The sequence below is a fragment of the Aspergillus candidus genome, assembly GCF_002847045.1.
Source record: "Aspergillus candidus strain CBS 102.13 unplaced genomic scaffold BDW47scaffold_48, whole genome shotgun sequence".
Lineage (NCBI taxonomy): Eukaryota > Fungi > Ascomycota > Eurotiomycetes > Eurotiales > Aspergillaceae > Aspergillus > Aspergillus candidus.
In genome coordinates this window covers 102,007-123,851 of record NW_020194053.1, presented here as the reverse complement: position 1 = coordinate 123,851, position 21,845 = coordinate 102,007, and the positions used below count along the sequence as shown (strand labels likewise).

Genomic DNA, 21,845 nt, shown 5'->3' with positions numbered 1-21,845 from the left:
ATCGACATGCTCCTGGCGCGGCCCGACATCCAGGTCAACAAGCTCGGCATCCACGGCACGTCCCCGCTGATGGTAGCCGCCGGGGTCGGCGTCGCACGCGTCGTCGAGAAGTTGATCGCCCGCGATGATGTCGACATCAACCTCGCCGGCACCACCGGGTTCACCGCGCTCATGTACGCCTGCTACGAGGGGCGGCCCAAAGTCGTCAGCGTCCTTCTCGCGCATCCCAAGATTTCCCCCGGAATTATGGACATCAATCTCCGCACGCCGCTCTCCCACGCCGCCCAAAGCGGCAATACCCTTGTCATCCGCATGCTACTGGGGCTGTACTACGAGCCGGGGCCCTACACACTCACCGAGGCGCAGGTCTCCGACATCAACGCCGCGTGTCAGGCCGGCCGCACTCCGCTCATGTACGCCGTCCTGTACGGAGCCCATCGGACAGCACGACTGCTGCTCGCCCTCCCCGAGGTCAACGTCAACCGCGAGGACGAATATACACTGCGGACGTCGCTGTCCTACGCCGCCGAAGCCGGCGACGCCAAGATGGTCGCGCAGCTCCTGGCGCGGTCCGATATCGTCGCCGACCGGCGGGACGGGGTCGGGCGCACGCCGCTGTCATACGCAGTGGCGGGCGGACACTTGGAGGTGGCGAGGATGCTGCTAGAAAATGAGCAGGTTGATGCCGGTGCCTTAGACGAAGACGGGCGCTCCCCGCTCGTGTACGCGCTCATGGCCCGGAATACACGCATGGTGCGCCTAGTTCAGCAGAATATGGACTGGAACAGTCCGTATATCCGGGACGTGTCGGGCCGTGAACCCTATGATTATGCGCGTGTGGCGGGGTCGGATTTTGAGCACATCGTGGAGGACCCTCGGCGAAGACTTGGCGTGGGGCTGTTGGGCTGATTTACTTTACTATAGATGACCTATACTAATCCACGGTCTTACATGGCATGGCGACGGGCAGATTCAGTGTTAGATAGACTAGATATAACGATAATACGACGAATCCAGTTCATATTGAAAGCGTAGTACTGTAAAGATCATAGAACAAACACTCGTAATGACTGAGAAGAACTAGCACGTATCCAGCATGCCAACCAGCGCGCTCTTCTCATCCTCGGTGATCGTCAGCTCGTAGATCGACTTGATCTTGACCCACATCTTGGCGTAGTCGCAGTGGTACGATTCTATACTGTTAGTTAGTGTCCAATGGAAAAAAGATAAGAATAGAATAAGATGCTCACCCAAAGGAGGCTTCCACTCTTCCGGCCCGCTGTCACTCTTCTGCTGGTTGACATTATCGGTCACCGCGAGGAGCTGGGGGTTCTCCAGATCGTTGGCCAGCTTCTGGCGCTGTGCGGTGGTCCACTTGTCGGCGCCGGACTAAAGAAGTCAAGTCAATATCGATCCAGTATGCAGAAACTAAGGCTCAACAGTCACGGGACGTACCTTCCACGCGTTCGACAGTGGCACAAGATGGTCAATATCGACATCGGAAGCCTTCGTCCAAGTCTCACCGTCGTACAAAGAGACCCATTTCCCACTGGTCGGGTAGCAGTCGGAGCCCTTGTCGATGTCGGTGCCATCGCGGTTGAGGACCATCTCGCGGGTGTTGCAAGAGCTGACCAGTTAGCTTTTTTCTATTCCCTCTTCAACTTCAACAAAGAACAAGAGATACATACTCTCCCTGGTCAATCCAGTGAGGGAACTTGTCCCGGTCATAGTCATCGCCAGAGCCCTGCTCAGCGACCGTCAACTTGGCCAGATCACTCTCTGCTTCCGTCTTGGACGGCACGCCGGGGGGCGTAGGCAGGGGGTTAGGGGCGGCCGCGATGAGGGGAAGCGCCACGAGGGCCACAGTGAACAATTTGACCATGATGAACGTTCTGGGTCCTTCGTGATACTACACCCGCCGTGAGGGACGAGAATCCGCGCGAGACATGGACGGGTTAAATACAAAGTGCCGAGAGGGGCATCTCGACATGTCGGTTTCACGATGTAACCCACCCCTTGCGGGCGGGTATATCCAACCCTTATCTTAATCTAACTGTAGATTCTAGCAGAAAACCATCTGATTGTGTTCGAGCCGCGCCAATGATATATGTCCTGCAGCTAGCGGGACACCCATGCAGTTGAATTTGCCAACTTGATTCGCTGGGGGTGAGGGGATCGTCGTCGGCAGGTTTGATATTAAGGGATCAATTTCCCCATTTCTCTCCCCACCGACCAACCCCGATCGGGGACCGACGGGTATCCGGACCACCTAGAACACTTCTGCCTACACAACGATAAGAAGGGAACATGAAAATTAAATGGCGATAAGTCAAGCCAATTCGATGAAGAATTACAGTCCTAACGCCTTGAGAATCTCCTTCCCCACACCAGTCGCACTGGCAGGGTTCTGCCCGGTGATCAGGGGACTGCCCGTGCCAGCAACCTGGGACACGACGACCTTCTCGCCCCACGCCTGATCGGCCTTGACATACTTCACGTTGTTGATCTTCTTCAGCTCCGTCTCGAGCATGTACGGCATGAACTGCGTCTTCTGGGCCTGGTCCTCTTCCTCGTTGGAAAATCCGGTGACCGTCGCGCCGGACAGCAGCGGCTCGCCCTGCGCGGTGGTCGCGCGGAGGAATACCGTCGGACCATGGCAGACGGCCGCGACGGGTTTCTTGGCTGCCGCGAAGGCTTGGATGAGGCCAAGAGAGACGGGGTCATAGTGGAGATCGAACATTGCTATGTGCCCAGACACTTTAGTCAGCGATAAATTTCATCGGGCGATCCGGGACAACATACGGCCATGACCACCGACATAGAAGATGGCGTCATACTCTCCGACGCGGTTAGCCACGTCGGCAAGCTTGACGGTGTTGGTCCAGAGGTCTTTGTGGTTGTTCAGGAAGTCAACTGAGGTGGCATCGCTCTTGAACATTTCAACGGAGGCCTGGTCGAGAGGCGCCTCGCCGCCTTTGGGGGAGGCGATGGTGAGCTCGGTTTTCTCATGCAAAACTGCCCAGGGATGGGCGAATTCGGGCTAGTCGGTCAGATTATGCTGATGTCAGATGGATGAGGGGTCGGTGACTTACCAGATACCAGCCCGTGGGGGACCCGTTGGCGGGGATCTTGTCCGCGGAGGTGAGGACGATGAGAACTTTAGGGGCCATGATTAAGAGTGTATATGGTATTAATATGAGCAGTGGAATGTGGACAGGAATTTAAACAAGAGCTTGAAGGACAGAGGGGGTCGCGGGGTTGATATAGAGGCTGAAAACGGACGGATGACATCACAACCTTATTCATCCCAACCCATGGCTGACCGGTTTGTGGCTCGATCTTCGCGGTTCATGTCGGCAATCATCCAGGAATCGGAGTTAAATCAGTGAATGTATTTCTGCAGAGAAATTCGTGACGATTATTGGATCCCCCTTGTCAGCCATGTGCGTGGATGTCCACTAAGTCCGCACATCAGCCCCACGGCTGATCTGAGTGGGTCAGCTCACCCTGTGCTGACATGGTCGTCATTATCACCGTGGTTGGATATTGAGCAGATGTAGGTGTACGGGCGCGTAGCTCGATTCAAGACAAGCAACCCGAACCATGTGAGGCGTGAGTCACCGGCCCAGACTGGGCATAGAATCCTACAGATATCCCAGCATTGGCACCAAGTGGGCGTCCTACAACCGATGGCTCATCTACGGATGGTGAAGCACAATGTTGTTAAAACCGTCAACTCCACCGTTCATGTACCCGGATGTACTGCGCTATCATTGATACCCGTCAATCGTAAGTCTACTTTTTGGCCAGTATATCCCCCAGCTCCGCCGCCCGATTGGTGGCCGCCTTAACCGCCTTGTCCACAATCTCCTGGAACCCCTCTGCTTCGAAGGTCTGCAGGGCTGCGTGCGTTGTACCATTCGGGCTGGTGACATTCTGACGCAGCTTGGTCGGGGTATCAGAGGACTCGACAAGCATCTTGCCCGCCCCTAGACAGGTCTGCGCCGCGAGACGGGTGGCCTGCTCCGAGGACAGACCCAAAGCAGTGGCACTGGCAACGAGGTGTTCTACCATCGCGAAGAAATAGGCCGGGCCGGATCCTAACCGCCATCGTATCAGCACTGTCTCTTCCTCGCTCCACTTCCAGGTATGATCAACTCACCCGATAGCCCAGTCACCACGTCCAGCAACTCCTCCCGATCCACCCACTCGGTCGCCTGGCTCACACTTGCCAGCAGGTCATTGACCAGGGTCCTCTCCTCAGCCGTGACATCTGCACTGGCAAACACGCCGGACGCGCCCTGACCCAGTAGCGCGGGCGTATTGGGCATCACACGCACCGTGTGCGCCGTGCGGCCATCCTTCGTGTGTGCCGTGGAGCTATTCCCCGTCCGCAGCCAGTCCTGCAAGCTCTGCAAAGTGATACCAGCAGCAATACTCACCACAACAGGGAGGGTATCGCGGCTGGACCAGGCAGCGGCGAGTTCCTCGCAAACGCCTTGAGCAACCTGGGGTTTGACAGCGATAATAATGAGGTCAGCCTGGCCACCAGCTTCAACATTAGAGGCGGTCGCTTGAACACCCAGGGCCGCCATCTTATCACGGTTAACATCCCAGGGTTCAGCAACCCAGATATTAGTCTTGGGAACCCCCTGGGCGATAAGACCCCCGATAATGGCGGAGGCCATGTTGCCGCCGCCAATGAAAGCGAGCTTGCTCTTGTGGAGGGACATTCTATCGTAAACTGCAGAGGAAGTGTTAAAAACAAGAAGAAGGAGAATAAGAAGAAGAAGAAGAAGAAAAAGAAGAACAGACAACAAAAATAAGGAAGAAAAGAAGCAGGATGAAGGATTCCGACCAGATGTCTTTCTTTCCCTCGTCCCCTCCATTCCCCACTACGGCTTCACCGCCCGTGTGCATCACGCTATGCAGAGGATTACAAATATCGGCCCGAGATACAGCTTATGCAACATCAACAAACAGTCCATAGTCAAGTGGCAGTTTATATTAAGAGTGCAGTCAGGCGAGCGACCGTAGATGGAGACAAATGACAGAGACAGACAAATTACAGATGCGCCAGCACAGAATCCACACCCGACACCTCAACAGCGCCCTTCTTCGTCTCAATATCGGCATAAGTGACCTTCCCATGGTCGATAATAATGGCGTACCGACCGGTGCGGCCCGCATTGGCCCATCCCAACGAGGACGAGAAGCGGGCTTCCGGATCAGTCAGGAAGAGGATATCGTCGCCGCGGACCTGGTTAGCCTTACCCCAGGCGCTCATGACGAAGGGGTCGTTGGAGGCGAGGACGGCCACGATCTGGACCCCTTTCTCGCGCAACTGCGGCAGGTTCTGGATGTAGCCGGGGAGGTGGTTGACCGAGCAGGTGGGGGTGAATGCGCCTGTTTCGTTAATTTGCCTGTCAATATCGACATATATGAAAGACATACCAGGAACAGAGAACAGCACGACCTTCTTATCGGCCCATTCCTTGGAGGCATTGTAGTTGATCGGGATGCCACACGCCTGGACGCCGCTATTCTCCTCCGTCCAGGGGACGTACTGGAAGACGACGTCGTTGGGGAAAGAGTCACCGGGTTTGACAGTCATTTTGATAAAAGTTGGTTGTGCAATGGAGGGATGAAGGGAGAAAGAAGGAGAGAAATGGAGGGGTTGAGTTGGTGCGGGGGAAATGATGATACCGTACCGTATCCGGATTACGTGCGATGCCGCTAAGACCGTTATGTCCGGTCGTCTCCGTCGGAATCAGCCGAGGTTGTTCTCTCTACCTCTCATTACTTGGTGGAAGTGGAGTGCAATGACCTTATGAAGTCAAAGATATATCGAAATATGTAAATCGAAATATATACATGGACAAAACGTTCAATAAGTATTCTAGTCAAACGCCCCTCCCGCGCGCCAGAACTGCTTCGGTGAGCCCACCTTCACCCCCAGCCGCTGCGCCGTAAGCATAACCCATTCGGGCTCACGCAGGAACTGCCGCCCGAGTAGCACCACGTCCGCCGCCGGGTCCGCCCCGGCCACTGTGGCCGCCGCCCGTTCCGCCTCGTCGGACCCCTCAACGAGGCCCCGCGCCTGGTCCGCCCCCGTGATAAAGCCCACCGCCCCGATCCGCGTCGACCGCCCGGCAGCCTGCAGCGTGCGCCGCAGCCGCCCAGCCAGGTCCGTCTGGTACGAGACCGAGCCGTGCGGGATGCGCTGGTCGCGGTGGTTCCCACCCGAGCTGACATCGACCAGGTCCACACCCAGATCCGCCAGGATGGGCACCAGCCGCTCGGAGCTGGCGACATCCCAGCTCCCGCCGGCTTCGGCCTCCACGGGCTGGCCCTCGAGCCACTCGGTGGCGCTGATGCGCACAAATACCGCTGTCTGCTCCGGCACGGCCGCCCGCACGTTCGCGACGACCTCGCGCAGCAGCCGAGTGCGGTTCTCGAAGCTGCCACCGTAGTCGTCCGTGCGACGGTTGGTGACGGGACTGAGGAACTGGTGCAGCAGGTACCCGTGGGCCGCGTGGATCTCGACGACTTCGACGCCCGCGCGGACCCCGCAGGCGGCGCTGTTGGCGAAGGCACGGACGATGCCCTGGATCTCCTCTACAGTCGCCGCGCGCGGGGTCCAGTAGTCGCCGTCGGCATCCCAGCGGTGCTTGTCGCCGCCCGACGGGCCAATCACGTCGTCAGGCCAGCCACCAACGGCGGCTTCGGCGCGCACGCTGGGGCGGCCGGCCTGGCGAGCGACCCAGGGGGCGGTGACGCTGGCCTTGCGGCCGGCGTGGGCGATCTGGATGCCGACGTGGGCGCCCTGGCTACGGCAGAAGTGGACGACGCGCTGGAGAGAGCGAAATTGGGCGCTGTCGGTGTCGTGCTGCCAGAGGCCCGCATCGTTGGGGGAGATGCGGCCGCGGGGCTCCACGCCCTGTGCCTCGACGAAGACGAGGCCGGCGCCTTTCAGGGCGAACTGGCCGAGGTGGGCGAGGTGGTAGTCGGTTAGGGCGCCAACGTCGGGGGCGGCAGGGTCGGACTCGGCGGAGTACATGCACATGGGGGAGACGGCGATGCGGTTTTTGAGCGTGACGCCGCGGATGGTCAGGGGGCGGAAGAGGGTGGGGGTGGAGGGGTCGTTTGGGTTGAGGGCGGCGCCGACATCGTGGTTGGCGGGGGTGAAGTAGGGGGCTTCGGGGGCGGGGATAACGGCGGGTGCGATGGAGCCCATGGTGAGTTGGTTTATTTGAGTGCTGGTGGCCTGTATTGGTGTATGGATCTTATTTATACTTTGAGTCGTTGCAGTAAATTCGATTTGATTCTAAAGAGATGATGTGCTGGATGTGCTGACAAATTGATCAACTGCCCTGACGGAGACATAATCGGAGATATAATCTTAGTCAATTGGGGTGGGTCACTATAGAATTGGAGATGGTGTGATAATGAATTTCCACCTGATAGAGATGCTTAGAAAATAGGGAGCAGATGTCATATATATGTAGTCTTATTGAAGCTGCAAATGGGAGATATATCTCCCACGCTGTGGTGAAGTGGGGTAAGACCAAGCGAGTGCAGTCATATCGTTGAGGACAGATGGGGAGGAAATATATGATACTAAACTTGAATCTTCACATGAGACTATTGTCTGCTGCCAGTTTGTCATTTGTTCTTATTATATATCGAATATCTTCAATATCTATGAAGAGCATAATCAGAGAGATTTCCATGACTATCATTGCGCAGTGATTGAACTCTGTAGAAAGTGATGTCTTATATTTTGGTCAATAAATGAATCGAATTGAATTCTGAAGAAATACTTGGAAGATGCTTATAATGAATGGTATTATAGTGGTGGCTGAACTCTCTTATATAGACAGACCACTGAGGAACCCAGAGACCTCACATCAACTCCAACCATCTGATCAACCATATCTCCTTGCATCATACAATTGCATGATGAGGCATTTTCACCAGCAAGGTCCAGTAGTAAAGCTCCACTCTGTCCCTGATCCTAAACTGGATTAAACTCGATCCGGCCGACCTTGAAGCCCTCACCTCGGAGATGCCCCGACCTCGCATGTGTCTTTCCCGACCAAATACTCGAGTAGACACCCCAGTGAGTCTCAAGGAGTCAATATAAACCCAATCCCATGAGCTCATCGGCATCCACATCGGCAGTGACCGACCAGTCAACCCCCCCGATGCAGTAACTGAGGCCGAGACCGACGATGCAACCCCCACGTCGCCCCATCAGCATCCCACGTCCCCAGACCCACCGACAACAAACCCGGGGAAGCGAAAACTGGGAATGGCAACTTTGGCAACACTCGGTCGGACGGGACCGCGTTTGGACCTGCCCCGGCTTTTCTCCGCATTCTGTCTCCATGCGACCCGATTTTTTGTCTTAAAGTCGACCCGCCCCCGGGTGGTTTCCCCAGGAATTCCCCCCGGTTGAGTCGGACAGAGAATCACCCGGACGGACCCTACATTATGGACACTGATCGGAAGTCAATCACCCAGGAGGAAGCCGAGAAGGGGTCGATGTACCATGAAGATATCGCCAAGGATGTTGCGCACCAGGTGGGATTGACGCCGGGGGAACAGGTGCTGGAGAAGAAGCTGCGGCGACGGATCGATATGTTGATCATGCCGCTGGTGATTCTGGTCTACCTGATGAACTACATCGATCGGTAGGTGAAGCTTTGGACGGCGAGAGAAACATAGCTGACAGATCTAGGAATAACTATGCGGCGGCCAAGCTCCAGGGCTTGAAGGAGGATCTCCACATCGACGAACAGCAGTACCAGGTGGGTCTGTCGATTCTGTTCGTCGGTTATATCCTCATGCAGACGTAAGTTTCCCGTCGAGATCCCCCATATCCCGATTAACATCTCCAGTCCGTCCAACCTCCTGCTCAACTACGTCGGCCGTCCGTCCTTCTATCTCGGCTTCTTCGTCTGTGCATGGGGACTGGTGTCTGCCGTGACAAGCCAGGTGTCTTCCTACGGTGGCATCGTGGCGTGTCGGTTTATTCTGGGCCTGGTCGGTTAGTATTATTACGGTATCACTACGATGTCGAGAAGCCAGCTAACAAGATATAGAGGCACCATTCTTCTCCGGAGTTCTGTTCTACCTCTCCAAGTGGTATACCAAGAACGAACTCGCCCTGCGCATGAGTATCTTCTACTCGGGCTCTCTCCTTAGTGGTGCTTTCGGGAACCTGATCGCGGCCGGTGAGTCTCCTCCCGTACTCATCTCCTCACACCTGCTGATGAAATATAGGAATCCTGGACGGTCTGGCCGGAGAGCGCGGCATCTCCGCCTGGCAATGGCTCTATATCATCGAGGGCTCCATCACGGTCGCATTCGGTCTCGTCATCTGCATCATGTTGCCCGACTTCCCCGAGACGTGGAAGCTCCTCTCCCCAGAGATGAGAGATGTGGCCTCGCGCCGTCTGGCTGTCGAGGCCGCCGAAGCGGACGTCGACGCCGAGGGCGGCGCGGGCCAGCTCCACGGTCTCAAGCTCGCCTTCACGGACGTCAAGACCTACGTCCTGGCGCTCGCCTACCTGGCCATCACGGGGGCCAGCGGGTTTCAGAACTACTTCCCGACGCTCACACAGACCCTGGGCTACAACAAAATGGTGTCGCTCCTGCTGGTCGCGCCGCCCTACATCTTCATGGTGTTCTTCAGCCTGACGCACTCGTACCTCTCCGATCGCTACAACCGACGCTTCTGGTTCTTCGTGTACCCGATCCCAATCACAATCGTCGGCTTCATCCTCTTCACGAAGACCACCAGCTTCGCCGCACGCTACATCTCCTTCTTCCTCATGATCTTCGTCTTCGCCCAGTTCGGCACCTTCTTCTCCTGGATCGCCAACTCCATCCCGCGACCGCCCGCCAAGCGCGCCGCCGCCTACGGCTTCATCAACGCCATCGGCAACTCCGCCAGCATCTGGACCCCCTTCACCTACCGCGAGCAGGACGACCCGGAGTACCGCCCGGCTATGGGGGTGTGCATCGCGCTGCAGGTGGTCGCGGCGCTGTGCGCGGTCTTCCTTTACTTCCACATGCGGCATCAGAACCGCCAGCTGGAACGGTTCGAGAATGTCGACGTGCCGCTGAGCGACGCCGACCGGGCGCAGTTGCAACGGACGGCCGAGGTGGAGGGTGTCTCTGTCGAGCAAGCTCGCCAGCTGCAGAAGGGGTTCCGATATATGTTGTAGTTATCGACTGGCGGGGATTATGATGAGTTTAGTGTCTTGCTTTATGGAATTGAGCGTTATGTTAGCAATGTGTTACGCTAATCAATGAATGATTTCAATGTTAATTACAGCTCGACTTTGTCTTCCTCCGTATCTGTATACCCCATGGCACGGAACAGCCTCTTCGTCTTACCCTCTTGCAGCTCACACAGCTCGACCCCCTGTTCCACCAAATACTCCGTTATGGCAACGCGCGCCTTCTCCGCCTTGGAAGCTTTCACCTTGGCCTCGATCTCCATCAGGTGTAGCCCGTGCTCGGGAACAACGACGTCGTCAAACTTGGCTTTCACCCCGTCCACCTTGACCTTCCACTTCCCGTTCGCAAACGGGCCGTACGGCACCAGCGCAGACCACTCCACAGGAGCAGGCGCCACACTCTTCACGAACTCCATCTGCTCCGGACACCACAGGTCATCATCCCCCTCGTCATCCTCCTCATCCTCCTCCCCATCCCCATCTCTCAGACACCGCTTTTCACACGTAAACGTCGCCGGATTCTCCCCATAGCTTGCCCACGCACACTCCACAAAACCAGGCGCCTCGACATCCCCCGGAAGCGGCGCCTTAACAGTCGACAGGGGATGACCCTTATTAGTCTTCGTGCGGAACATCAAGCCGTGGGCGATGTAGCGCGGGGGTTGCGCATCGTAGTAGGTGATGGGGTTTTCCTTGTAGGGGGGTGTGTTTGAAGCGAGACCCAGTTTGGGGAGAACGTCTTGGGGGGTGGGGTTACAGATGGCCCATTGGAGGTTGATTTTTTCTTTTTTCGCGGTGGTGGTTGCGAGGAGGGTTGTTATTGTGAGGAGGGAGGAGAGTTTCATGGTGTTTTAGATGGATCGTATTTGTAGATAAAGTGGTTGTGGATTGGTGTTCTGGTCGTCGAATTTATAGTGGGATCTTTTGTTAAAATCCAGGCAGGGATGTGAGGATAATAATAATAAAGGCGAAGGTGCGGTGAGTTCAGCTGAGAAGCAACGCGCCCGGTGTAAACAAGCAAGGAGCGAAGGATGTGACGTCATGTCCCTTCTTGATCTGGTACATGAATCGATCTCCACATGTCCATTGATTCAAGTCAGGCTCGCCCAGGGGATTGTCTGACTTTGTCCTGCTTGTATTGTTACTTTTGGCTTTTCATCAAGACCGGTGGTGACTTAGGAGTGTGCATTAGTACCGCTGTTCCTAGAAATAACGCCACGCCAGGTATAGAATCGCATGTTACACCACGAAAAATCAACAATAATCAGGCAGAGACGAAACGAAAAATCCAAACGGCGGAAATAAGTAAGAAAGCATGCGAAGAAAAAAAAAAAAAGAAAACTACCGCTCCATCCCATTCTCCCGCCCATACTTAACCGTCTGACGATCCGCTCTCACCCTCCACACCCAACACAGCCCAATCGCCAACCACCCCATGAGCAAATCATACAGCGTCCAAAACCGCGGACTTGGCCCGCGCATATGGTTTAACATCAACTGGGTGCGGGAATCCACCGTGATGTACGTCCTTCCCGCCTCCAAGGCCCGAACGATAGCGCGCGCGACCTCCCGCGACGCAGGGACATTATCGCTCAGCCGCTGGGGCGGCACGTCCGTGCCCTCGAGGAGCTTCGTCAGGCGCGGCTTGGTGGGGTGTGCGCGCAGGAAAGACTCGCCGAGGAAGTTGGCGGGGAAGGCGCAGTGGACGCGGAACGTGTCCCGGCCGTAGAGGAGCAGTTCCTGGCGGAGGGTGTCGGCGAGGGCGCGGGTTGCGGCTTTCACTGGTGTGTAGGCGGCGTAGCCGGGGAGGCTGGCGAGGGCTGTTGCGGAGGAGGTCAACACGATGTGGCGCGTGGAGTGGGGCGTGGGCGTCGCCAGCCATCGCTGGAGGCAGGCTTGCACGGGGAAGATGGCGGTGTAGTAGTTTTGCTCGAGGCAGGATGTGATCGCGGCGGGGGATTGGTTGGCGAGGAAGCCCGGTTCGTCGGGGATGCCGCCGGCCGTGCAGATGAGGACGTCGGGGGGGTGGTAGTGGGCGAGAACGCGGTCGATCTGGTCGTTACCATCTGTCAGTGGGGCTGGCTGGTAGAATGGGAGCTGGGACTAGCGCACGTCGTTCGGCTGCGTCAGGTCCACGGAGATAGCGTCGACGATCTGCTTGGACGAGACGCAGGCCGCTTGAAGATCGGTGCGAGTGCGATTCAGGGCGAGTTCTTCGCGCGCGAGGATCAATAGATTCGCTCCTATACAGGATGAGCGGGTGTCATGCGATGGGATTGTGTTCTGGCCTACCTTTTCCCGCCAACTCCAGGGCTAACGCCCGGCCAAGGCCTTTGGAGCCCCCGGCGACGACGACAAGCTGGATGGTCAGAGGGTGATCTATACGTTGGTGGGGCAGGGTCCCTACCTTGCCATCGACGGGGAAATTGTTGCGCCAGAGATGCATGGGTTAGATGATGGGGATTTGCATTGATCATGACCCTTGATGACAGGGGGAGTTAATAGGACGGGTCCCTGTCTGGTCCCTCTCGCGTGCGTCGCCGAGAGCGTGTGGTATGCAAGGGGTTTGTCCTTTGACACCAATTCACCAGCGAAATCGACCAAAGAAGAGACCGAAAGCGGGTCCAGTCCGTGGGTGGTATGCCAAATCCGGAGACAACAGTGTCTCAACAAATGGATCTGTTCTGACAATCTTGCCTATTGTGGAATGTCCGTCAAACACCGAGATCAGATATCACAGACTGCCCGAAAGAGAGGACGGTAGACAAAGTGGCTGTATGATGGAGGAACCTTTTCGATTTTGTGGCACAGACGCCTCCTGGGATCATCTCCATATGGTATTAGGTTACTCACAACAATCTATAGTTCGAGTAAACAGCCTCGCGTGGCATTCCCTTGGGTGAGTTCCCAGAAACTCGTGGCACCGAGAAGCGCGCCCGCCAACTGGTACATGCTCGCCGGGGCCACCCGATTCTCCCAAGCACAGCACCCATGTTCATCCAGCCAGAGTAGCTTGATGAGTCCCATTTCAATGGCCTCGCGGTCCACCAGATACAGCAAAGCCTGGAATTCCAGCGCCTTGAGCGCCAGAGCCTGAAAATCCGCATCCTCAATCCGTTCGTACTGAGCCCGGATCGCCCCATCGTCCAATCTTGAGCGATACTTGAGCATGGCTCCATCGCCGTTCTGGTCAGAAAGACCCCAAAAATCCGTAATTCCGGGCATACGCACGAGAACCATTCGCCAGTTCTCCTCGAAGGCATACCTCATGGGGTCGTCTAGGACCTTGTCCCCAATGATGTATGACTCGGCCATCATGTCTGCGTATTTTTCGGCAAGGTCTGCATCGTAGCACGTTCGCAGCCAGACGGTTTGTATGCCCGTGCAGTTCGGGATGCTCAGGTTGCGCTCGTAGATGGTCTGGTGGGTGCGGAGAACTTTGACATGCGTGGGGGGTACCCCGGTGGGGATTAGCTGAGTGCGATGGTGGTATATCTATTGTCATGGATAAGAACCAATACGAGAAATGATAGACCTGAGGAAACAAACATAACGCTCTTTGAGAGACAGTCTTTGATAATCCCAGACCAGTCGCTCCCATTGTTGCTGACTTTCCTCGAAAGAATCCTCTTTCCAATGGTCCTACCGATGTGAGTCACGGTCGGTTGAGACAGAATGGATAGATGCTCAAACCAGGACGTAGTAGTCAAATGCGAAAGCTCCATACTCGGCGTCTAGTTCTAGATTCTTTGTGGACATTTCAAGGCAGTTTGCGATGGGCCACGCCGTCCTAATGTGAGAAGAGGTGGAGATCAAAATGGTAAATGATATATTGATGTTGGTGTAGTGTGTTTTTGGCGGAAGAAGCCAATTTAAGCCTTATTAGGGCACCTACTAACGATTTGGTCTGGTCTGGAATTCGCTTAGATTGGATTGTTGATCATCGAGCAGTATGCAAAGATTGTATGAGTCACTGAAGCCCAATCCCTCGTTCTAGACAACTTGGCAATTCATCCACCAACTACCAGAATCTAGAGCACCGCAAAGGAAGTCACAGGCAATCCACATACATAGAATACAACCAACAATCTAATAATGATACCGAAACTCCACCTCCCCATCTCCCGTCCGGACACGCCGTGTATCTTCCTTCCCCCCCTCAATCGCCACCTTCTCTGCATTCTCCCCGCGTAAGTACCACGCGTGCACAGCGATGACCCCCTGCGCGACCACTAACGCCCCCAAACTGAATGAGTTTCCGAGCACGTACGGAGACTTCCGGTAAATCTGCCCGGCTACAATACCCGCGCAGTTCCCCACCGTCTGCTGCAGACCGATTTCCATGGCGCGACGGTAGTGCGGCGCGACGTTGACGTTCAGCCAGGCGATGTTGAGTCCCACACCGGTGTAGGTCGCGATACCGCAGAGGTAGGTGGCGAAGTATTTGACGGAATTGTTGGAAACGGACAGGAGGAGGATGTAACCGATGATGCCGAAGACGTTACTCCCGATGAGGAACTGTGTTGATTAGCATAAGAGAGCCACAGCAAAAGAAAGAGGACACCCACAACCGCAAATTTCGAGTACCGATCCGCCATAAATGCCAGAATGACAAACACAATCGCCGCCCAGATATACACCGGCACAGTCAGCACGTTGCTCATCAGCGAATCATACCCGATGCTCTGGAGGATCGTCGGCAGGAACGTGCTGAACCCGTAGAGCAGGATATCCTGACAGAATTGAACGACGGCGCTGAAAGCGAGCTTGGGATCGCGCAGGGCAAGCCACATCTCATCCCAGGTGAAGTGTTCGCTACCCATGTAGTGGCGTCGTTGCTCGTTGCGCACACGCATCATCCACTTTTCCTCGTCGGTGAGGAAGTAGGCGTTGGCGGGGTCGTTGGGCAGGCCGAACCAGATCAGCAGGGCGCAAACCACGCTGAAGAGGCCTTCGATGATGTATACCCATCTAAACACTGTCAGATCACGATAGCAGGATTACCGTGGACCAGGCTGGTCAAGCCCAGGGAGGGGTGGGAAGATGAATGTAAATACCTCCAGCCCGCCTTCCCTCCAATCCCATCCATATGCAGCAGCCCATACGCAAGCAATCCCCCCACAGCACCCGAGATGGCTGCACAGCTCATCAGGTAAGAGACGCGCTTGGCTTGTTCCTCGCGCCGATATACCATCGTCAAGTACAAGTTGAGACAGGGAAAGAGTCCCGCCTCGCAAGCGCCCAGGATAAGGCGCGTGGCGTACAGCGACGCGACGTTCTGCACGAATCCGGTGAACACGGTGGCCACCGACCACACGATACAGAGCCCCGTGAGAATATTTCGGGGAGTGAGCTTCTTCATGAGCACCGCCCAGGGAGCCTCTAGCAGGACGTAGGTGACATAGAAAATCGAGACGGCGGTGGAGAACTGGCTGTCTGAGGCGCCGATGGCCTCGGGCATGCCGGCTACTTTGACATTTCCTGTTCCCATTAGTTCATCCGTTGGAATAGGGCTCTAAATATCCCAATAGCATACCAATGTTGGTCCGATCCAGAAAGCAGGACAGATATGTCACCATGATAATGGGAACAAAAGCCAGGTCCAGCTTCATGAGGAGCTTCTTCTCCTTTTTCGGGTCCAATACAATGTTCTCGACATTGCCAAAGTCGGACTCCTTGACATCGAGCTCCGCCAGTTTCAGGTCGTCAACCTTCTCTGTTTCAGCCATGGTGTATTTGGTTCGAGGCTGTTCGTGGGGAATGTAAATTCGTCAGGAGAAATCCGGGGTTAAAAAGAACTTGGTCCCTCGATAAGCGTGGGGAACCCCATATCACATTCATCCATCAGGTAATGAAAACTCCCCGGACCCATCAGACCATCCTGTCGCGTCTTTCCAGCGCCTGGATCGGCGATTGTCTGCCGTTTGGATACGCCGTCGGGCCGATGTGCTGATAAGTGGTGGGTCTGGGGATTTCATCTTAGGGCTTCATTCGTGAATGTGGCACAGGAAGTGGAGATGGGCCCACCCAGGGTCTCTATAACGCCAATCACACCCATTGATAGGCGTGCGGAGGGACCAGGGCAGGCATTATCTGGGGGGATGTCGGGTTATGGGCTCCGATGTATATCTCCAATTATCGTAGACATTCCGTCATGTCAGTATCCAGATCCTTCCCACGACACTAACCATATCTCTCCATACAACAACTTCAAAGAGATATCGAAATACAGCCACAGACACAAAGACCAATACAACAACATCAGTAAAATGTCCGCATACGAAACGCGGCTTCTCAGTCGCGCCAACAAGATCACGAACACTGCAGGCCTGGCCCCCGGCTACCTCCAAGCCAACCTCCTCATTCTGCCCGCCAAACACGCCAGTGACTTCCACGACCTCTGTCTTCGCAACCCCGTCTCCTGCCCTCTCCTCGGAATCAGCACGCAACCCGGTTCCACGAACTCCATCACACCCGCGCAATGCATCCAACCAGCCGGTGACTTCGACCTGCGCACCGACTTCCCCAAATACCGCATCTACCGCAACGGGAAGTACCTCGAGACACGAACCGACCTACAAGACGTATGGGATACTCACCAACGCTACGTGGGGTTCCTCATCGGGTGCTCGTTCTCCTTTGAGGACGCCCTCGCCGCGGCCGGCCTCCCACCCCGTCACTACTCCACCGGCCGTATCGTCGCCATGTACCGCAGCACCATTCCGCTCCTCCCCGCGGGAATCTTCACAAACGCCACCTGCGTGGTCTCCATGCGGCCCTACAGGCCGGAAGACATCGAGCGCGTGCGCGAAGTGTCACGCCCGTATCTGGCGGCTCATGGGGAGCCCGTGGCGTGGGGGTGGGATGCGGTGGGAAGGCTGGGGATTACGGACATCGGACGGCCGGATTTCGGCCAGCCGCAGGTGTTTGAGGAGGGGGAGGTTCCTGTTTTCTGGGTTTGTCTCCTTCCCTTCTCTTTTTCTCGTCGATGTGATTACTGATGATAAGTGTTGCAGGCGTGTGGTGTCACTCCCCAGTTAGCAGTCGAGTCCGCGGGCGACAAGATCGAGGGACTAGTGTTTTCTCACGAACCGGGACATATGCTGGTTACAGATTGGAAGACAGAGGATCTGGAGGGTTTGCGGGGAGGATTGCGGTGATATTATTATACCATATTCTTATATTCTTACAATTAAATCACGACAATGCATGCTACCATATTAATACAGAGATACCTCAGAAACAATCCCTCATCACACTGGACAGCTCCGCCCCATAATCCAGCGGATATCCCCGTCCGCCCAGCCACTCGTCCGACGCGCCAACTCCGACACCCATGATCTGGTCTTCGAGGTTCCCCACCGCCTCGAACCACTCCATTAGCTCGCGAGTCATCTGCGGGCCGTCCAGTGCGCTCCCGCCCTCAGGGGGTGCTACAGGAGCGGTCGGAAGGGCCGGTGCACCGCCCTCCACACTACCGTCAGCTTGAGTCTGCAAACCCAGCTGCGGGCCCAACTGGCGCAAGCCACGCAGGGACGTCCACAACCGCCGGGAGATATAAGAGCGAGAGGAAAAGCCCTTGACGAGCTCGAGGGCCATGTAGAATTCATCTTTGCAGCGGGCGCTGAACTGCGCGGGGGTCTGCGCCACAGCGAGGAAGAGCACTGCCAGCGCGGATACTAGGAAGTAGTTGAAAGTGACTTGCTGTAGGCGGTAGATGTCGGAGGTGGCGTTGAGGCGCGTGATGCTGCGGACGGTGTCGGCTGCGATGTCAACGACGGTTTGGCTCTCGGCTGGGTAGCGGACGATGTGTGCGGCTGAGTGGAGGACGGGGCGGTGGATGAGGAGGCGGAGCTGGTTTGCGCGGAGAGATAGCATGCAGCGGAGGCGGCGAAGACCGCGCGTTTCGGGGACGGTTGTTGTTGACTTCGTCGTGGATGGCGACGAGTACGAGGCCGGCGGGTCGAGGCGCAGCGCGTCCGGCATGTCGGCGACCCAGCGCAGGACCTGCCAGTCGAGGTAGTGCATCTCGTCTTTCTTGATCTCGTTGGTGTTGTTGAAGGCAGCGACGAACTTCCACACCCTGGCGGCCAGGCGACTGTAGCGGATCATGACGCGCAGGTAGGGGGTCTGGTTCTCTTCAGGCTCGGGCAGCCAGGGGTCGATGTCGGTGTCTTCAAGGGCGAACGGCATGCCTGTGCCAAGGCTCCAGCGCATGTCCAGCACGTAGATAGACCAGAATAGGCGGACGACGCGCTCGCGCCCGGCGGCGATGACGGCTGGCTGGTGCAGCGACTCGCGGCGATGGAGGCCGCGCTCGAGACACATGCGCTCGACGATGCCGATCGTCCGCCAAGCGAGGGTCTCTTCGTCGAGCTGGAAGTACAGGATGGAGACGAGCGTCAGGCAGATGATCTTGGGGATGTCGGGCGGGCCCCAGACGCACTGGTCGGCGCCGTCGCGGACGGTGTCGAACAGCGCGAGGGCCAGTTCGCTGCGCCCGCTGGCTTCGGCCGTCAGTGCACAGGCGAAGACCAACCGAAGGATGTCGACGTCGTCGCGGGTGAGGGCCGCCTCGCCCGCGGGGGAGTAGAGCAGCTCGACCTGGTGGAGGAGGTCGGGCAGGTCGAGGACGGGGTACATGATGCCCATTTCCTCCTCGTAGACGCGGCAGAGTCGGAGGGCTTCGGTCTTGGAGATCGTCGCGAGCGGGTCCTCCCCCGAGGGGGCGGGCGGGACGGCGGGCGGTGACGGGGGGAGGAGGCCCGGGGAGGCGTCGCGGGGCTGGACGATGCCGCGCTGCTCCAGGCTAGAGCGGGCCAGGTCGAAGCCGAAGCCCGAGGTCGTCGGGCCCTGGAAGGGCGGTTCGCGCGGGGAGGGGCCACCACGGAGGACCGCGCGGGGGCTAGGTCGGGCGCGGGCCGCGGTCTGACTTCCCAGGTCGGGGCGCGATAGGGTCTGGACGGTGGCAGACAGTGTGGCGATCTGGTCCTGCATGGCGCTCATTTGCGCGCACAGCCGCTCCAGAATTTGAGGGTCGTCATCGTCGTCGCCGCGATTGGGACGATCGGCGTACACGCAGTCGATGCCTTGGCGACCGCAGCGGAGACAGGGGATCTGTCCGTTGCATTTGATTTTGCGGCGTTTACATTCATTGCTGGCCGGTCAGTGTCGGCCATTAACTTTTGAAAAGGGCGGGCATACCAGGCTTTGGCGATGTATTTCCGCCGGCGTTTCCGCGGAGGATCACCATCGTGGATTGAGGTAGGTCGTTCATCCAGGGAGGAAGACATGGTGGGATCAATCATAGTGGGGAGGAGAGCGGGATATTGGCAGATATCCGGGATACCACATAGTAATAGGGACAAGACGCGGAAATGACGGGGATTCATTCCGTAGCCGAGGATACAGCTGGGGATGTGGAGTCTACAACTAATCAGGATGCAGTTCGAGACCCACTTCCTCTTTTGGTTGCACTGTCCGTGGGTGAAGCTTTTCTGATGAATATGGTTGGTGGGGTTTTTGAGGTCGTATGTGTCAACAGTGGTGTGTGTAGTTGACATTTTGCTTCCTAAAGTTGTATTCCCAGTCAAGAACAGTGAGCTTGCAGCTATCAAACTCTGATCTGTCTTTCAGACTAGTTGGAATACTGGCGCCATTTTATGGTCCAGCGAACCCGTTCCATCCAACTTCCACCGTATGCTACATGTCCTCCCAGCACTCAACGATCTTCATCCTACACACATCTCAGTAAATAATTGAGAACACTTGAAGTTTCCTCTAATGAAATTCCCTAATACGCCAATCACCAACCCGGATAGGTCATACAGCGTGGTGTTGATGCTCAAGACAAAGAACCGGCTCATGCACCTAGCAGAGTAAGACGCACCACTCCCGAATGGCCCCTGTTAGTATTCAGTAAGGTTCTTCGTATTGTCCAGCTTCATATTGTTCAATTGAACAGAGAAATGAGATCACTTCCCAAAGCAAAAAACAACCAACACACGTGACCCCACCAGGCCCTAACCGTTGCCTCTTTCCGGTCAATCCATGTCCTGCTGGAATCCAAACAAAGGAGCGAGCGAGGGGGTCCCATGTCTACAAACAAAGGCAGCGAGATAGCTTACATCTCGAAACACTGCCTAGTGTTTGGGGTTGTTGTCCAGTCTGTTGCATTACTATACTGTTGTGGTTGAAGGCAGCATAAAAGGTCGCTCGCTTCATCTCTGCTTCGTCGGTCGTTGGGCATAATCAAAAGCAACTTTGTTCAGCTGTGCATATTCTCTGGTCTTTCTGTTCCTCCACAGTAGATAATTCTGTCAACATGAAAACCACTCTCAGCCTCGGATTCCTACTCCTCACCACCGGACCTCTCGTGTCAGCGGCCGTGGAACCACGTAAGTCTCCCTGTCTCTATACGTCTGAATTTACAAAAGAAACGGTGATGTCTAACCATCAACAGAGGGAAATTCTGTCGAATGCTGGAACCGAATGTGCCGAACAACGTGCTATCCTTCGTCCGATTACCGACATGGAATTCCCTCAGGGTTAAAGGTCAAGAACGGGGAGAAACAGAACTGGTGCTATCTCAAGGTTGGGAACTGGAACGAGAAGGGGGAGACGAAATTCTGCTCCCGGCATCGGTGTACGAATTTGGACCCTCATAATGAGTGTCTGGATAAGGATGATGATCCGGTTTTGGGAGGGTGTGGTGTGAATGGGTCGTGAGTTGGCCTACGCGGTTTTTTAGTGCTCGGTGAGATTTGCTTTGTTGTTAATGGACGGGACATGCTCTTTTATGCCTGTTGCGAACGTACTTTGTTTTGTGCGTGAGACTGAAACATCGGATGGGCTGTTGGGGTATCTACTGGGGGAAATTTGCGAGAATTCTTCTCTCTGTTATTCACAAGTGTCTATCAGTGCCTCCTATCTCGGTCATATATCTACGGTCTATATGCCATTCTACTGTTGTGAGGTCAGCAGACTTAGTACCACAGGTCAGCCCTAGCATCAGCAAGTCCCGTACTTATCTCTAATCAGAAGAAAACCGATCCATACTGGCTACCCTCGCGCCCATAGTCCTCGCTTACAAGCTTATTCCCGTGACAAGCTCATAGCAAACATCAACGACTCATCGAGCGGCTGACAGACGCTGTACCGCAGCCACTGGATCATCCGAGCCCCCGTTGACTGCACTCCGAGAGCAGACTCGTACGGTTATTTGCCATGAAACATGGCTGAGTTCTTACAGGACTATGTCCAGGGCGTGTGCTGATATGAGGAGAATTACGGACGCTTGCTGAGAAATCAGCAGACACGAGATCCAGAGGACTTTTTCATTGCAAGACTGTATGGGAAGTGTGGCGTGGGATGGGGGTGTAATGTGCCAGTCGTGCTTTTGTAGAGTTGAAGATACTACCAAGATGACTGGTGTATATGTCGGAAAGTGAAGGCTGAATTCACTGCATTGTCTGGCTGTGATGTGTGGGATTGTAGAACATGATGTCGGCCAACCTCAGCTGACTTGTACTTTTTTCCCACGCCGGTCATTTTTGACCCTGCATGTTTTTTTTTTTTTTTTCGCAACTTGTTCAT

At 55.9% G+C, this 21,845-nt stretch overlaps 13 protein-coding genes across 13 annotated transcripts; 3 read left to right on the top strand and 10 right to left on the bottom strand.

Annotated features, from left to right (window-relative positions):
* Positions 1–1,024: 1,024 nt before the first annotated feature.
* BDW47DRAFT_64071 (HNH endonuclease family protein) lies at positions 1,025–2,116 on the bottom strand. Its single transcript, XM_024819506.1, has 4 exons — positions 1,689–2,116; positions 1,456–1,627; positions 1,251–1,389; positions 1,025–1,193 (listed from the first exon to the last, which is right to left on the bottom strand). The coding sequence occupies exons 1-4, from the start codon at positions 1,880–1,882 to the stop codon at positions 1,081–1,083; spliced, it is 618 nt and encodes a 205-aa protein (XP_024669338.1). The 5' UTR covers positions 1,883–2,116; the 3' UTR covers positions 1,025–1,080.
* BDW47DRAFT_64070 (type 1 glutamine amidotransferase domain-containing protein) lies at positions 2,117–3,326 on the bottom strand. The gene is made up of 3 exons (XM_024819505.1): positions 3,093–3,326; positions 2,803–3,040; positions 2,117–2,742 (listed from the first exon to the last, which is right to left on the bottom strand). Exons 1-3 carry the CDS (start codon positions 3,168–3,170, stop codon positions 2,351–2,353), a joined length of 708 nt encoding a protein of 235 aa, XP_024669337.1. The 5' UTR covers positions 3,171–3,326; the 3' UTR covers positions 2,117–2,350.
* A 112-nt stretch (positions 3,327–3,438) lies between these two features.
* Positions 3,439–4,849, bottom strand: BDW47DRAFT_110645 (pyrroline-5-carboxylate reductase family protein). The gene is made up of 2 exons (XM_024813771.1): positions 4,163–4,849; positions 3,439–4,100 (listed from the first exon to the last, which is right to left on the bottom strand). The coding sequence occupies exons 1-2, from the start codon at positions 4,731–4,733 to the stop codon at positions 3,796–3,798; spliced, it is 876 nt and encodes a 291-aa protein (XP_024669336.1). The 5' UTR covers positions 4,734–4,849; the 3' UTR covers positions 3,439–3,795.
* Positions 4,850–4,977: 128 nt separating this feature from the next.
* On the bottom strand, positions 4,978–5,775 carry BDW47DRAFT_64057 (peroxiredoxin family protein). Its single transcript, XM_024819504.1, has 2 exons — positions 5,455–5,775; positions 4,978–5,406 (listed from the first exon to the last, which is right to left on the bottom strand). The coding sequence occupies exons 1-2, from the start codon at positions 5,612–5,614 to the stop codon at positions 5,066–5,068; spliced, it is 501 nt and encodes a 166-aa protein (XP_024669335.1). The 5' UTR covers positions 5,615–5,775; the 3' UTR covers positions 4,978–5,065.
* A 124-nt stretch (positions 5,776–5,899) lies between these two features.
* BDW47DRAFT_133541 (NADH:flavin oxidoreductase/NADH oxidase) lies at positions 5,900–7,802 on the bottom strand (the record flags this gene model as incomplete). The annotated part of the gene is made up of 1 exon (XM_024817859.1): positions 5,900–7,802. The coding sequence occupies exon 1, from the start codon at positions 7,235–7,237 to the stop codon at positions 5,900–5,902; it is 1,338 nt and encodes a 445-aa protein (XP_024669334.1). The 5' UTR covers positions 7,238–7,802.
* A 535-nt stretch (positions 7,803–8,337) lies between these two features.
* Positions 8,338–10,287, top strand: BDW47DRAFT_63986 (permease of the major facilitator superfamily). The gene is made up of 5 exons (XM_024819501.1): positions 8,338–8,696; positions 8,744–8,857; positions 8,904–9,052; positions 9,108–9,239; positions 9,289–10,287. The coding sequence occupies exons 1-5, from the start codon at positions 8,497–8,499 to the stop codon at positions 10,233–10,235; spliced, it is 1,542 nt and encodes a 513-aa protein (XP_024669333.1). The 5' UTR covers positions 8,338–8,496; the 3' UTR covers positions 10,236–10,287.
* An 11-nt stretch (positions 10,288–10,298) lies between these two features.
* BDW47DRAFT_63995 (uncharacterized protein) lies at positions 10,299–11,343 on the bottom strand. Its single transcript, XM_024819503.1, has one exon. The coding sequence runs from the start codon at positions 11,093–11,095 to the stop codon at positions 10,340–10,342; it is 756 nt and encodes a 251-aa protein (XP_024669332.1). The 5' UTR covers positions 11,096–11,343; the 3' UTR covers positions 10,299–10,339.
* Positions 11,344–13,054, bottom strand: BDW47DRAFT_63994 (NAD(P)-binding protein). The gene is made up of 4 exons (XM_024819502.1): positions 12,658–13,054; positions 12,543–12,609; positions 12,363–12,493; positions 11,344–12,302 (listed from the first exon to the last, which is right to left on the bottom strand). The coding sequence occupies exons 1-4, from the start codon at positions 12,694–12,696 to the stop codon at positions 11,592–11,594; spliced, it is 948 nt and encodes a 315-aa protein (XP_024669331.1). The 5' UTR covers positions 12,697–13,054; the 3' UTR covers positions 11,344–11,591.
* Positions 13,055–13,068: 14 nt separating this feature from the next.
* On the bottom strand, positions 13,069–14,118 carry BDW47DRAFT_110634 (uncharacterized protein). Its single transcript, XM_024813770.1, has 3 exons — positions 13,944–14,118; positions 13,800–13,892; positions 13,069–13,745 (listed from the first exon to the last, which is right to left on the bottom strand). Exons 1-3 carry the CDS (start codon positions 14,007–14,009, stop codon positions 13,110–13,112), a joined length of 795 nt encoding a protein of 264 aa, XP_024669330.1. The 5' UTR covers positions 14,010–14,118; the 3' UTR covers positions 13,069–13,109.
* Positions 14,119–14,195: 77 nt separating this feature from the next.
* On the bottom strand, positions 14,196–15,994 carry BDW47DRAFT_110632 (allantoate permease family MFS transporter). The gene is made up of 4 exons (XM_024813769.1): positions 15,787–15,994; positions 15,308–15,731; positions 14,819–15,221; positions 14,196–14,768 (listed from the first exon to the last, which is right to left on the bottom strand). The coding sequence occupies exons 1-4, from the start codon at positions 15,977–15,979 to the stop codon at positions 14,340–14,342; spliced, it is 1,449 nt and encodes a 482-aa protein (XP_024669329.1). The 5' UTR covers positions 15,980–15,994; the 3' UTR covers positions 14,196–14,339.
* A 525-nt stretch (positions 15,995–16,519) lies between these two features.
* BDW47DRAFT_133538 (DUF1445 domain protein) lies at positions 16,520–17,410 on the top strand (the record flags this gene model as incomplete). Its single annotated transcript, XM_024817858.1, has 2 exons — positions 16,520–17,206; positions 17,267–17,410. 2 exons carry the CDS (start codon positions 16,520–16,522, stop codon positions 17,408–17,410), a joined length of 831 nt encoding a protein of 276 aa, XP_024669328.1.
* A 44-nt stretch (positions 17,411–17,454) lies between these two features.
* On the bottom strand, positions 17,455–19,543 carry BDW47DRAFT_133536 (putative C6 transcription factor; the record flags this gene model as incomplete). Its single annotated transcript, XM_024817857.1, has 2 exons — positions 17,455–19,407; positions 19,455–19,543. 2 exons carry the CDS (start codon positions 19,541–19,543, stop codon positions 17,487–17,489), a joined length of 2,010 nt encoding a protein of 669 aa, XP_024669327.1. The 3' UTR covers positions 17,455–17,486.
* Positions 19,544–20,574: 1,031 nt separating this feature from the next.
* Positions 20,575–20,978, top strand: BDW47DRAFT_128246 (uncharacterized protein; the record flags this gene model as incomplete). The annotated part of the gene is made up of 2 exons (XM_024816822.1): positions 20,575–20,647; positions 20,713–20,978. The coding sequence occupies 2 exons, from the start codon at positions 20,575–20,577 to the stop codon at positions 20,976–20,978; spliced, it is 339 nt and encodes a 112-aa protein (XP_024669326.1).
* Positions 20,979–21,845: the final 867 nt, after the last annotated feature.